Source organism: Vombatus ursinus, unplaced genomic scaffold, assembly GCF_900497805.2.
Source record: "Vombatus ursinus unplaced genomic scaffold, bare-nosed wombat genome assembly UNPS02014867.1, whole genome shotgun sequence".
In the NCBI taxonomy this organism is placed as follows: Eukaryota; Metazoa; Chordata; class Mammalia; order Diprotodontia; family Vombatidae; genus Vombatus; species Vombatus ursinus.
In genome coordinates this window covers 3,235,936-3,250,224 of record NW_020954645.1, presented here as the reverse complement: position 1 = coordinate 3,250,224, position 14,289 = coordinate 3,235,936, and the positions used below count along the sequence as shown (strand labels likewise).

Here is a 14,289-nt window from a genome sequence, read left to right as displayed (position 1 = left end):
CATGGTAACCTAATTAGGAAGCCATTGTAGTAATTTTGGCAAAAGGTGAAGAGGTCCTAAACTCAGGTGATAGCTGTGTGGAGAGAAAAGGAATCAGATGTGAGAAATAACAAGATTAAAAACAAGATCTGGTAATTGATTGGGTAGGTGGAGTGAATGAGAGTAAAGAGTTGAGGATAATGCCAAGGATGTGAACCTGGGAGAATGTGATTATGGAGGTACGTTTGACAGAAATAGGAAAGTCTGAAGTAGGAGTGGGTTTGAAGGGAAAGGTTATTCTGTTTTGGTTATGTTGTCTGAGATTTTTCCAAAGCATCTGGTTTGAAATGTCCAGTGGTCATTTGATGATAAGGAATTGAATCTCATAAGAGAGACCTAGGGCTCTATATTATATAAGCTATATAAAATGTGTGATTATATAAATGTGGGAGTCATTGGCATAGAGATGATAATCGAACCCTTGAGAGATGATGCAGTTACCAAGAGAGAAAATGTATAGAGCTAAGAATAGGTATTAAAGCCAGACCCTTGGGGGGGATACCCACTGTTATGAGAGTGATAAAAATGATGAATGAGCAAAGGAAACTAAGAAGGAACAGCCAGACTGATAAGAGGAAAGAGCACTGTCATGAAAACCAGGAGAGAAGAGAATATCCAGAGGGAAATTACATTCAGCTGTGTGAACGCAAGTGCGTGATGTTGGAAGCCAGATTGCAGAGGATTGAAGTGTGAATAAAAGGAAAAGTAGTCTGAGTGTTAAGTTGGCAGGGTATGATTTGGCAGCAATTTGCCTGAAAAAGATCTGGGAACTTTAATGGAATGCAAGCTCATTAAAAGTTAACAGTGTAATATGGTAGCCAGAAAAGCTAATGTGATGCTTAAGAGAAGTCTCGCTTCCATTAATAAGATAGGATGGCCTGGCCACATCGAGGGTATTGTATTCAGGTCTGGATGTCACAGATTAGGGATACTCTTGATAAGCAGAAGAGAAAGAGCACCAGAATACTGAAGAGCCTCAGGTCTGTGCCACAAAAGGGTTGGTTGAAAAAAATGGAAATAATTAGCCTGGAAAAGAGAAGGCTCAGGTGGTTCATGATAGTTTTCTGAAAGAATTCACGAGTTATTTTCACTGTGGAAAGAGGATTAACCTTCTCTTTGACCCCACAGGGTAGAATCAGAAGCAATATATGAAAACTGTAAGAGGGAGATTTAGTCTTTGCATCAGGAAAGGCTTCTTAACAATCAAAGTTGTCAAGAAGTGGAATGGGGTGTTTCAAGAGTTAGTTGGTTTCCTTTCATTGGAGTCCTTCAATCTGGGACTGAATAACCTCTTGTCTGATTTGATTTAGTGATGATTCTGAATCCTACTGCTTGATCCCCAGGGCATTCCATAGGTCTATAATATAGCTTATACAAGACTACCATGAGGTATGACTTAGAATGTTCCCTTAGGATCTTCCCCGCCTATGAAATAGTTTGTAAGGTATCATGAAATAAATTCCTACCTATTTGTGCTATGTAGTGCAATGACTGCAGATTTTTCTACTTCTGGAAGGTAGTCTGCCATACCTTGAGCAGTCTTGTTGATTCCAATTATTTCTTAATTCTATAGAAAGTGTTTTAACTTCTTTGAACATCCTTTAATATAGAAGCAGTTCTGCCTTCTAGGATATCACATCACAAGGCTATAGTGTACTTCAACCAGTGCTAGAGCAAATAGATTCAGGCTACTCTTCTAATAAAGCTGTATCTTTTTTAAAAAGTTCCTCAAGATAGTTCTCATACTGTGTCCTTTAAGGAACTTGAACCATGGGATTATTGTGAAAGTCAGGAGGAAAATATTTGGAAACTCTATTCGAATTTTAGGTACCTTCACCATCTAACTTCATGTTTTCTGTCTGCCTGAATCTCTCACTCTTTCCCTACTCAAACTAAACTTTTCTTTATCCAGGGCAGTCTATATACCTATCCCTTACACATGTCCTGTCTTCCTCCCCATCAAATAAAAACTTTTTTTAAATTGGCATAATATTTAATCATTGGTCCCATTGGTATTGTCATGTATGTCTGTCTCTTGTCGGTCCATGTGTCCCCTCTTCCTGCCAGAAATTTTAAGATCCTTTAGAACAAGAATCTAGGCTTTTGCTACTTTGTGTTCTGCACACAAGAATTAGCATAGTTGAATTGAGGCAAATCAAGGTTCTAAGCAAGGAGGATAAAAATACACCTTAAAGAGGTGAAAGTAATACTTTCAACAGTCTCTGTATTAGAGATTGTTCCAGTTTTGACTGAATTTTATAGGTTTATTTTTAGACTCATAAATGTCTTTTCTCCGTGCTAGTGGCCCCAGAAATTTTGAGCCACCACTGAGGATAACAGATTAGCTTTCTTACCCCACCTCATACCTCCCTTTGGAAATAGTATATAAAACCCTGGGAGTCTGGTTGAGATATTCCCTAGAGAAACTTAATTACCTATGAAGGGACAGGTTCACTATGTAGCTAATGAGAAGCTTCTCAAGATTCTCTCCCTCTTGCACATAATGAAAATGGGCAGTGACCTTATCTGGCTTAGAAGATAAATTTATCTATTAGCAAGAAGCATTCTGTTTCCTAGTGCTCCTGTTTATATGTACCAAGTAGTCAAATGTTCATCAAGCAATTATAAGCTAGTTTAGTCTATGCTGTATTATAGTCAAAGGAGAAATGATGTTCTTATCATTTTATTTTTTTTTCTAATATTGGAAACATCCTTTTCAATTTCAAGCCCAAAAAGGCTTCTCATTCTTCAAGTCTTCTTTAATGAGTGCTTGAACTGAGAGTGTTTTCAGGCAATTTGGGCAGGTGTGTATGGGTCAGTGTGTGTATGTGTATGTTTGAAAAAAGTTGTATGTAATAGTATTTGTTGACCAAAAAAGAGGTTTTCATAATAAGTTAATTTTTATAACACTTATTTCAAGGTCATCTCTTAGCGGGGTGGGGTTTGGGAGGGTGGGGAGAGAAGGGGCGAGATTAGACATGTTGTCACTTCTTTTCTGATTAGTATAAATTTGTACTTGTCAGTTCAGCTATTGTTTGTCTCTAACAAACGTCAGCCATGCCGTTAGTCTATTGTTTTGGCATTTCTGCTCAAAAATCTTTCCTTGAAAAACTTTAAAATGAGAGAGAAATTGACACAAGTAAGAGTACTGTGAACATAAAAAAAACAAAACTCAAGAACCAGAGTCAATTTCTTGAACCCTGATTCTGACAGGTTCCTGTTATCCACATTTTCAGAAAAACTGAGGAATAACATTTGATTTGTTCCTCCTTGATTTGCAGTTCACGATCAAATTCCTTGGATAGCAACTCTTATACTGAAGAGACACTCAGTAAACGGAAGCGATTGGATTCTCCAGCCACCTCCCTCTCACCATATGACAGCAGTTGTATTGCTGCCCGAATCCGCCCTTTGTGCAGATACAGGAAGCGCAAGCTGCTCCGGACCAACGCAGTCTCATACCTCAGTAGAAAGGTAGATTTGAGTCTTATGTGGCATTAGCTATCTGGCTAAAGCAGTTGATGATCAATGCATGGATTTGGGGATAATATTTAATAAGAAAAGAACCACCTGTTTTGTGCCAGGCTCTGTGCTAGGTGCTGATAATACAAAGAAAGGCAACAAACAGTCCCTGCTGTCTAAGAGCTCATAGAGTAATGGGGGAGACAACCTGTAAACAATTATGTACAAACAGGATACATATACCAAAAGGTACTGGTGTTAAGGGGAATCAAGAAAGACTTCTTGTAGAAGGTAGGACTTGAAGGAAGCCAGGGAGACCAGAAGACGCAGATGAAGGAGGAAGAGAATTCCAGAAATGGGAACAATCAGTGAAAATTTTTTAAAAGTTCAAAACTGAGTTCAGGGAATATATTCCTTTAGGTTTCTTTCTTTTTCTATTCTGCTCCTTGACTTTAAGCCTCTATATCAAGCATCAGCTTCCATATTTGCATATTCCCACTTAGAGACAAGAAAATCCTTCCACACACACAATTTCATGTGTGTAGATATTTCTTATCCCTGTCCCTTCTTTCTCTTTTTCCTCATCCTCCTAATTTTATTCATACAACTAATACTCCTAAGTCCTTTGGTTAAAATACAGGAAGGAAGGGCCTAGTTAAGATATGTAAGATTCACTGCACAGATATTTATACCATAGTTGTCTGTGTCCTATTTATGTTCTTCCCCATCAGTCTTTAACGAAGTGTATAGAACTGTCAGTTTTTCATGAATGTTTCATAAGCAGTTTTCAAAATCTTACCCCAAAGCAAATGCCCTCATTTAACAGCAGAAATATTAACAAATGACAAATATTAAGATAATTCTTTCTATTCATCTTGATTTAAATTAGCTTTTTTCTGTGCATTATCTTTTGCATAAAATGCAGTTATTGAGGCCATTCATTCAGATATTTTAATATATACCATATTCAACAAAAATAGTTCTTTGTACAGAGATCACTGTATTAATGTGGATATGATAGCCTTTTTTTTAATGAATAAATGATTGTGTTAACACCAGGATTTTGACTTGTTAATACCCTTGTTTTAAAAAGAATCAATGTTTTATTATTTCAGAATTCCTATGATTTGATGATCATAACATTAAATTTTTCTTTTTTAAAAGCTTATTGCAAGGAAATCTCTGTCAGACACTTATTCAAAGAAAAATTGAGAGGCAGCTAGGTGGTTCAGTGGATAGAGCACTGGCCCTGGAATCAGGAGGACCTGAGTTCAATTCCAGCCTCAGACCAGACAGTTATACTTACTAGCTTTGTGACCTTGGGCAAGTCACTTAACCCCAATTGCTTCACCAAAAAAAATAAATAAATAAAATTAAAGCCAACTTCTAAAAGGAAATAATAACTTAATATAGGGGAAAGAGAGGAAAGAAATAAGCTTTTTTTCTACAGCCTTCTTTGTGCCAGGTGCTTTACAAATATTATTTCATTTGATCTTTGTAACAACCCTGTGAGGGTCTATTGTAATTCCCATTTTACAGTTGAGGAAACTGAGGCAAACGGGTTAAATGACTTGCCCAGGGTCACACAGCTAGTAAGTATCTGAGGTCAGATTTGAACTCAGGACTTCCTGTCTCTAGGCCCAACACTGTTACCCACTATTCCACCTAACTGCCTCTATTAGATAGTAGCATTTGTATATGTGCTGTAACTTGAGGGGAACCAGGAATCTGATTGTGAGCACATCTCAGAATACCACCTGACAAAATCTTTTTGAGATCAAGAACAGGAATTTCTAAATTGCTTTAAGAGTAATAAGGGACTCATTTTAGGACTTTGAGGGTGGAATTTTTGTATCTTAACATAGTATTTAAAATGTTATTCTGGTGACAGTATTAACAGTCAGATAAGGAGAGATTTGACATAGCAATACAGCAGGTGCTTAATAAATGTTCACTGAATTGAATATATATTTTGGTTATGTAAAGAAAAGTACAGTAAGATCTTATTAGAAAGTTTGTTAGCTTATCAAACTCATTTTTAAAACACTCAATAATATCTCATGGTTTTGATCACAAAGGGAGAATTCTTAATTTAAAACTAGAGATGAATATAGTGATTAGGAATGATAATTAAGAATTTTACATCTCTTTCCTGCCTTATCTGGGGAGAAAAAGCCTGGTTCCAGCTCCTTATAATATTAAAATGTTGCTATTTACCGTACGTTAGTTTCCTTCAGTCTACAGAGAACCTTAGTATCTTATCTCTATCTCTTCTTCATTTCAGCATGTAAGTAGTTCCTAGCACAGAACATTATTGGAGAATGTATAAATCTCTTCCTCTCTCCAACCTAAACCCCTCCAAAAGTCACACAATAATATTCTCTTCAGAATTTCTAAGTCAGAATGCTAAACCAAGGTTAACTTTATCCCTGGCTTATTGTTTCTCTTCTTTTCAGCCACAGAAACCCCTTACCATGAAGTGTAGCTGTGAATGGCCTCATGCTTGTATCCTGTGTGAATGTAAGACGTCTATCAAGCCCATAGATGTTGAGACTATGACATTAAAGGAACGAATCGCAGTGTTAGATTCTGGCTTCCATCCTATTCTCTCACTTCCTCATGGTGAGTGGTTTCCTTCTAACTTAGGAACTGGAAGGAGGGACTTTCTCATTCTTCCCCCTTGTGTTGCTTTCCTGTTTGTATAAAGGTCTGAGAGATTTCTAGCAAGATGATGACCTTGAGAGGTGATATCTAAGCTCAGCTTTCCTGTACCACCAAAAGACAAATGCACAAAATAAAGATCATAAAAAAGAGGGAGAAGGAAAAAAAAATTTTTATGAAATAGAACAAGAAAAAAAAGAAATTAGAAAGCAAAAATATGCAGTGAAAAAATTCTATGGAGTAAAATTTTAAAGCGAGATGAAAATTTCAAAAAGGGGGAGAAAAAACCAGACTGGTACAACTGCTACCCTTCTAATAGAGAAAATGAATATAGTATAAGAACCTCCAGCAATATTTAGAGATAGAATAAAACATATTAAGATCTGGTATCAAAAAAATTAGTTCTTTCAGTGATTTCTGAAGATGAACATAAAAACTGTTAAGTAAAAAAAAAGATAAAAAATCTAAATGAAATAGCTGGCTCTAAGGATCATATTAAATGGGCAGAACAACAATAAAAAACCTAGAGTTGGAATGACAAGCAACAGAGGGGAAAATGGCAAAACTAGAAAAGGATTTCAAATTTCTATAAACAAAAGCAGTTGATCTCAGTGAGACAGAAAATCATTTGTCTCCTAGAAAACACAAATAAAAAATTTATCATATTTAAAAAAATCACACAAGAAAATTGCTTTGAAACATTGGAAATAAGAGGCCAGAGTGCAAATTAATAGTAGCCACAAGACAATGACTTTGAGCTTAATGCCATTGGAAACATAGTTGCCCGGTTCCAGTTCATTAACATCAAGCGTAACACCTTTCAAGCAACTAGGAGAAAGCATATTGCAAATAAGCAGCTACCAGGTCACATTATGCAAGGAGAAGAAATACAAGAAGACTGGAATTCAGAATATAGAAAATCAAAGCAAATTGCCCTAAAGCACAAGATTATTTGTCCAGCAAATTTGAACATTTATAATCAAAGAAAATTATGATTCCTAATTGATTTCAGAAATCTTAATTCTTTTCTGATGAGAAATCCAAAACTGGACATAACTTTTGAAATACAGATTGACCAGGCATATAAAAGTAATCTAAAATTGAATTCAAATAGGGAGTAAAGGATGCTTGATATCCTAGAAGAAGGTTTAAAAAATCCTGTGGTTTTTAATTTGCATCTAGTTTTTATGCCCAGCTCTTTGATCCAGCAATACTACTATTAGGTCTATATCCCAAAGGGAACCCAAAAAAGCAGAAAGGACCTATTTGTACAAAATTATTTATAGTGGCTCTTTTTATGGAGGCTAGGAATAGGAAAATGAGGGGGTGCCCATCAATTGGTCTGTGATATATCAATGCAGTGGAATACTGTTGTGCCATAAGAAATGACGAGCAGGATGATTTCAGAAATAACCGAAAAGACTTAGATGAACTGAAGCAAAGTAAAATGAATAGAACTAGGAGAACATTGTACACAGTAACAGCAACATTATATGATGATTCAACTATGAATGACTTAGCTATTATTCTCAGCAATACAATGATCCAAGACAATTCTAAAGGACATATGATGAAAAATGCTCTTCATGTCCAGAGAAAGAAGTCTGAATGCAGATTGAAGCATACTGTTTTTCAGTTCTTCCTTCCTGTCTTTCTGTTTTTGGTTCAAGTTTTCTACCACACAAAAAAACTAATATAGAAATATGTTTTACATGATTGTACATGTATAACCTATGTGAGATTGCTTATCGTCTTAGGGAGGAAGGAAGAAATACAATTTGGAACTTAAAACTTAAAAAGTTAAAAATTGTTTTTCCATATAATTGTGGGGAGGGAGCAAATAAAATGTTATTTAGAATATAAATAAAACAAAGCCAGGGGCGGGGGTGGGGGCTAGATTTACATGTAGTTTGAGAATCATTATTTTAAAAAAACAAAAGCTAGGAATTTGAGGGGTAAATCACCTGAAAAGGTCATATAGCTAGATGTATTGTGTATTTGTACTTACAGAGTACTGAAGGAAAGAATATTCAAGAAAAAATGAAATAATATTTTTAAAAGACAGGAGCCACAACTAAAAGTTAATAAAAAATTATTTGGAAAAGATAATAGGGATTTCTAAACCATCTGAGAGACATAGGGTAGTATAAGCACATTTTTAACTACAGATAGATATTGATTTATATAGATATAAATCAGATCCAGTGTTCTGTATTTGGTATAAGTGAAAGAGGAGAGGGAGTTTTGATTAAGATTGGATTATTACAAAGTAAATAAACTTTAATTTATCTTTAATGTTGGTAAGAGTGGTTTAACAGCAAAACAAGCTTGTACCTTGTACATATAAAAAAGACAACAAAAGTAAAAACACAAAATAGTTTAGAAAACAGAAAAAATTTTCTAGTTAAAAGAAATATATATCTGCCTAATCCAAAAAGAAAGGGAGAATGTGGTCTTGATTTTATTTATTTATTTTTTTCTTTGTGTTTTGTTTTTGTTTTTTTGGTGAGGCGATTGGGGTTAAGTGACTTGGCCAGGGTCACACACTAGTAAGTGTTGTGTGTCTGGGCTCGTTTTTGAACTCAGGTCCTTCTGACTCCAAGGCCGGTTCTCTATCCACTGCATCACCTAGCTGCTCCTGTGATCTTGATTTTAGATAAAGCAATAGCAGACAGCTTCGATTCAGAGAGACTAGCAAGGAAACTATATTATTAGTTAAAAGAAGCATAGATAATAAAATATGATGCAATAACATTCATTGCATTGGTAAAAGTTTTGCAGAATTATCTTTAGTCACAGAAGATAATGGTTGTTCACTTAAAAAAACTCTAGAAAACCAAACAGAAAAAAACACAATTGTTAACCTCAGTAAAGTAACAGTACTTAAAATATATCGACAAAAAAGCATAAATTCTGTATGTTACAGACATAACCAAAGGAAGTTGCAGGTTAAATTGAAAGATAGCTATTTCTTCTTCAAGAAATTGGCCAACTGTGTATTATCATATGCCTAAAAGTAACAAGAAACATTTTTTCATGGATTATTTTGTTTTTATGTATTACAACCGGGGTTGGCAAACTATAGTTCTTGGGTCACAGCAAGCCCACTACCTATTTTTGTAGCAACACATGGTGGGCTATACTAAGTAAAAGTATATGCAAAAAAGACCATCATAAAAATAATTGTAGTTTGTGCACCACCATCAGTTGCTGGAGACAAAGTGATGGAAATATTCTACAAATAATACCATCCAAATTAAATATCCAAATAATACCAGTAATACCATCCAAATTAAATCAGAGTTTTCGGAGGTTCTTGGTGACTTTAGCACAAAGGTAGAGGAAGATGAAGGTTGAAAAAACATAGTTTTATGGAATGAAACAGGCCAAAGGCTACCCCAAAACCTCATATTTTTACATGGTAAAAAGTTAAAAATAATTATAAGTGCTGAACCAAATAACACCATAAAGAACATAGTAAATTATATTTTAACCAATGAAAAAAACTTGTAATTAATATGGGAATTAACTCTGAGTAGTTATTTTCTGTGTATTTAGAACAAGAACTAGTTTATAATTTTTTTAATTAAGAGAAAGAATAATAATGAGAAACTGATGGCATACAGTTGAAATAACTTGAGCTCGAACTAAACAAGTAATGAAAAATCAAAGATGGGAAGTAGACAACAGAAATTATATTGACATTGACCATATTTTTATCCTGAAATTTAACCAGCATAAATTAGTTGCCAATAACACAGGGAGACCAAAGGAGTCCAGAAAGTACCATAACTGTTGTTTGAAGTATTTGCCAAACAAAGAGAAATGCCTGCCAAAAGCAATACCAGGTTAGAATATAAATTCATTTGTAAAGTCTTACAAAGAAGGATTATTATGGATAATTATGAAAAATATTGCCTCATAGGGACAGCTGGGTGGCGCACTGGATGGCCCTGGAATCAGGAGGACTTGAGTTCAAATGCGGCCTCAGACACATAACACTTACTGGCTGTGTGACCCTGGGCAAGTCACTTAACCCCACTGCCTAACAAAAAGAAAAAAAAAAAATTGCCTCATAAAACAGAAATAATTAGAAGATAAAATTAATTTAAAGAAAGCTTGGAAAGATAACCAACTAAGTAAAATCATCACAAAGGCACTCAAAGACAAAAAATGGAAGGAGGAATACAAACAAAAGAAAATGGAAAATGATTGCAAAAGCCATTATGACATTTTTTCCTATGTCAAGGTTGGGAGGAACTACCTTTATTGGACCCTAACTTCAAAGTATTGGAGGTGCTTACAGAGGTAGAAATAGCACTAAAGGGAACAAAAATGAGAAAAACAGCCAGATTGGATTTATTATACAGGAGATGCAACACATTTGTGAGAGCATTGAAGAATCATTACAATGAGGTATAACTATAAAGAAGGGAAATGAATGAATTAATAGATGCTTATTAAGCTCTTATTATGTATCAGTCACTGCACTGAATGCTGGGGATACAAATAGGAGGGGAAAAAAGATAGTTCTGACTCAATTTGCAGAGATAACAGAAAATAAGATTCAGCTACAGGGTAGATAGATGGAAAGGCTCTGAAGTTGTGTGGGTTTAGTGGAAGGGCAGATGGCAAGGCTTCTTGGGATATATCATCAAATATCTAAAGAGTGTAAAGGAGAGCAGAGAGTAAGGCCTAGTACAGCTGAAGACAGTGACATGGCTCACTGAACAGTGTCGAATTGGTAGTCCCTTCTCATCCAAGCAGAGTGAACAGTCAATCAGCTGGATTCTAAGTGGCCCAGGGCTTTGGGAGTGGCCTTAAGGGAAGACTAGGGGGTAGCAGCATCCAACATGCCTATATGTGAGCTGGTCAACCTGGAGTGGTGGGAGTAGGTAAAGAGAACACAAAGAAGATACAGTACTACTGATAGTTGCAGGTCTTCCCACTGCCCAGCCACCCCAGATAGTATCTGGGAAGTTACCAAAGGTGAGAAAAATAATTGGACTTTTATTAATACTGAAAAAATTAGCCATGAAAATATCAATAATTACTTATCTATGTACTTATTTTGTCTTCTGTACAAAATTTTCTTAGTCATATATTTATATACAGAGTGTATGTGTGTGTGTGTGTGTACAAAATTTGAAAATGTCTTTGATGAAGGTACTGGAGGAAAAGCCTTTTACAATTTTTCTGAACAGTGAACTGCATCTTTACCATTTCACCCTTAATTGAAAAATGTGGAGAATATAAGATCCCATTGTGTTTACTGTTTGTTGATTAGAAAAAAAGCATTTGATTCAAGAGAATAAAATACCTTCTTACGGGCTCTTTTACAACAATTCTGTCCATCAAAATTATTCAAGATGTATAGGACTTTATAATAGAAATAACCTTTTTAAATTCCCTTCTCATAATCAGTATCTGGCAAGGCATCAAGCAAGGACATATATATTCACCAAAGTTGTTCATTACTGATGAGATCCAGTGCAGAATCAAGATTGAAGGGTGATTGCCTGTGGATGGTGAAGGCCTCTTGATGCTCATCTTGCTCACAGGTGACATTATGCTGATTCTATAAAGCCTCAGAACATTGTGGAGCCTCCCAAAAGAGATCTGTAATCATTCAGAGGAGATGGGTCTATCTACATCCAAGTAGATAAAGTGTCTTTTGCCTAGATTTCAACTCACATTTAGATGGATACACTATAGTGTTTATTTTTCATTAGGTATATCTCTGTTATCCGACCATTTCATACTTCATTGAAAGCAGTTTGAAACCATGCCCCAAAAGTTAACTAAACTAAGTGTACCCTTTCACCCAGTGATCCTTCTACTAGGTCTTTACTCCCAAAGAGATCAAAGAAAAAGGAAAAGGACCACCATATACAAAAATATTTGTAGCAGTTGTTTTTATAATGGCAAATAACTGGAAACTGAGGGGGTGCCCTTCAGTTGGAGAGTGTCTGATAGTATTTAAATGTGATGGAATTCTGTTGTGCTGTAAGAAATGATGAAAGGGACAGTTTGAGAAAAACCTGGAAGACTTGTATGAACTACTACATAATGAAGTGACCAGATCCAGGAGAACAATTTATATAATAATAAACACTGTAAAGAGCAACAACTTTGAAAGCTTCAAGAACTCTTTTCAACATAATGACCAACCAGTATTCCAGAAGACTCATGATGAAACATGCTACCCACCTCCTGACAGTTGAAGTGATAGGCTCGGCGTACAGATTGATACATTTTTTGGACATAGTGAGGAAATTTGCTTGATTATTGTCTGTCTGACTCTTTGCAACTCCTTTTTTTTTATTGTTGTTGTTCAGTCTGGGGTTTTCTTAGCAAAGATACTGGAGTAGTTTGCTATTTCTTTCTACAGCTCATTTTGCAGAGGAAGAAATTGAGGCAAACAGGGTGAAGTGACTTGTCCAGGGTCACACAGCTAATCGGTGTCTGAGGCCAAATGAAGATGAGTCTTCTTCACTCCAGGCCTAGCATTTTATCCACCATGCTACCTAGCTGCCCACTTGGTTGACCACACATTTTTGTTTTTCTTTCTTTCTCAATGGGGGTGGGTGGGTTGTGAGATGGAGAGATGGTTTCCTTTAAATAAAACAAATAAAATTTTATTAATCAATATGTATATCTGTAACATAATACAAATGGACAAGTTGGATGGATCCTGAGCTGAATAGAAAGAAGAGAGTGTACTGGATTACCTTTGCAAAATTTCAGAGCTCTTTTACTGACCCAAAACTTCACATGAAAACATAGGCTTTTCTTATCAATCTTAGTATTCTACATAGTGTTACTATATGCAGTGAAACATGGAATATAGCTGCTTCTAAATACTTAAAAATTAGCACAACACAGAAAGCGATAGAGAGGTACACAGTGGGTTGTGAACAGGCTGCACTATCTAACCATTGAGCAGTTGCAAAGAACAGGATTAAAAGGCTTCATCTAATAAATGTATGATAGGAAGAAAAGATGAACCGGTCACTTGGTAACCTGGTTAAAATCATTATTGACAAGTGGACAGTCACTGCTAACCTTGTAGTCTCAAGAGAAAGCAAAGAAGTCCAGCATTGGGTTGGACTCCTTGTGGTCTACTTACAGGAACATACAGACAAGAGTAACATCGAATGGGCAGGCAGGCAAGTAAATAAGTGATCTTCATATTTGGATCCTGAAATGGAGGTTGAGACATTTGAGCCGGAAGGATGGAGGGTAAAGGAGATAGGATTACAGCCAAGAATCACCTACCCAGCAAAACTGAGTATAATCCTTCAGGGGAAAAAATGGTCATTCAATGAAATAGGGGACTTTCAAACATTCCTGAGGAAAAGACCAGAGCTGAATAGAAAATCTGACTCAATTACAAGACTCAAGAGAAACATGAAGAGGTAAACAGGAAAGAGAAATCATAAGGGACTTATTAAGGTTGAGCTCTTTACATTCCAGCATGGAAAGATGGTATTTGTAACTCATGAGACCTTTGTCAGTATTAGGGTAGTGGGAGGGAAAAAAAATTATATGTGTGTATAGATCAACAGAGGGCACAGGGTGAGTTGAAGATGAAGGGTGATACCTGGAAAATAAAATTAAGGGGTAAGAGAGGATTATACTGGGAGAAGGAGAAAGGGAGAGTAGAATGGGGCAAGTTATCTGACATAAAGCAGACAAGAAAAGGCTTTTACAGTGGAGGGGAAGTGGGGGAAAGTGACGGAATGAGTGAATTTTATTCTCATAGGATTTGGCTTAAGGAGGGAATAACATACACACTCAATTGGGTATGGAAATCCATCTTGCCATATAGGAAAATAGGTGGGGAAGGGGACAAGAGAGCTGGGGGATGATAGAGGGGAGGGCAGATTCGGGGAGAGTAATCAGAAGCAAACACTTCTAAGGAGGGACAGGGTCAAAAGAGAGAATGGAATAAATAGGGGGCGGGTTAGGATGAAGGGAAATACGGGTAGTTTTCCACAGCATGACTACTATGGAAATGTTTTGCATGACTACACATGTATAACCTGTATGGAATTGCTTGCCTTCTCAATGAGGGTAGGTGGGGAGGAAGAAAGGGAGAAAATTTGGAACCCAAAGTTTTAAAAA

General features: G+C 36.1%; 1 protein-coding gene across 1 annotated transcript in view; it reads left to right on the top strand.

Moving 5' to 3' along the window:
• The window catches only part of LOC114028008 (KAT8 regulatory NSL complex subunit 1-like), a 172,114-nt gene that overhangs the window by 136,592 nt on the left and 21,233 nt on the right, over positions 1 to 14,289 (top strand). The window contains exons 6-7 of the mRNA XM_027842175.1: positions 3,321 to 3,513; positions 5,958 to 6,123. Of these exons, the coding sequence (XP_027697976.1) occupies positions 3,321 to 3,513; positions 5,958 to 6,123 (359 nt within the window). The remainder of the gene's footprint in view (positions 1 to 3,320; positions 3,514 to 5,957; positions 6,124 to 14,289) is intronic.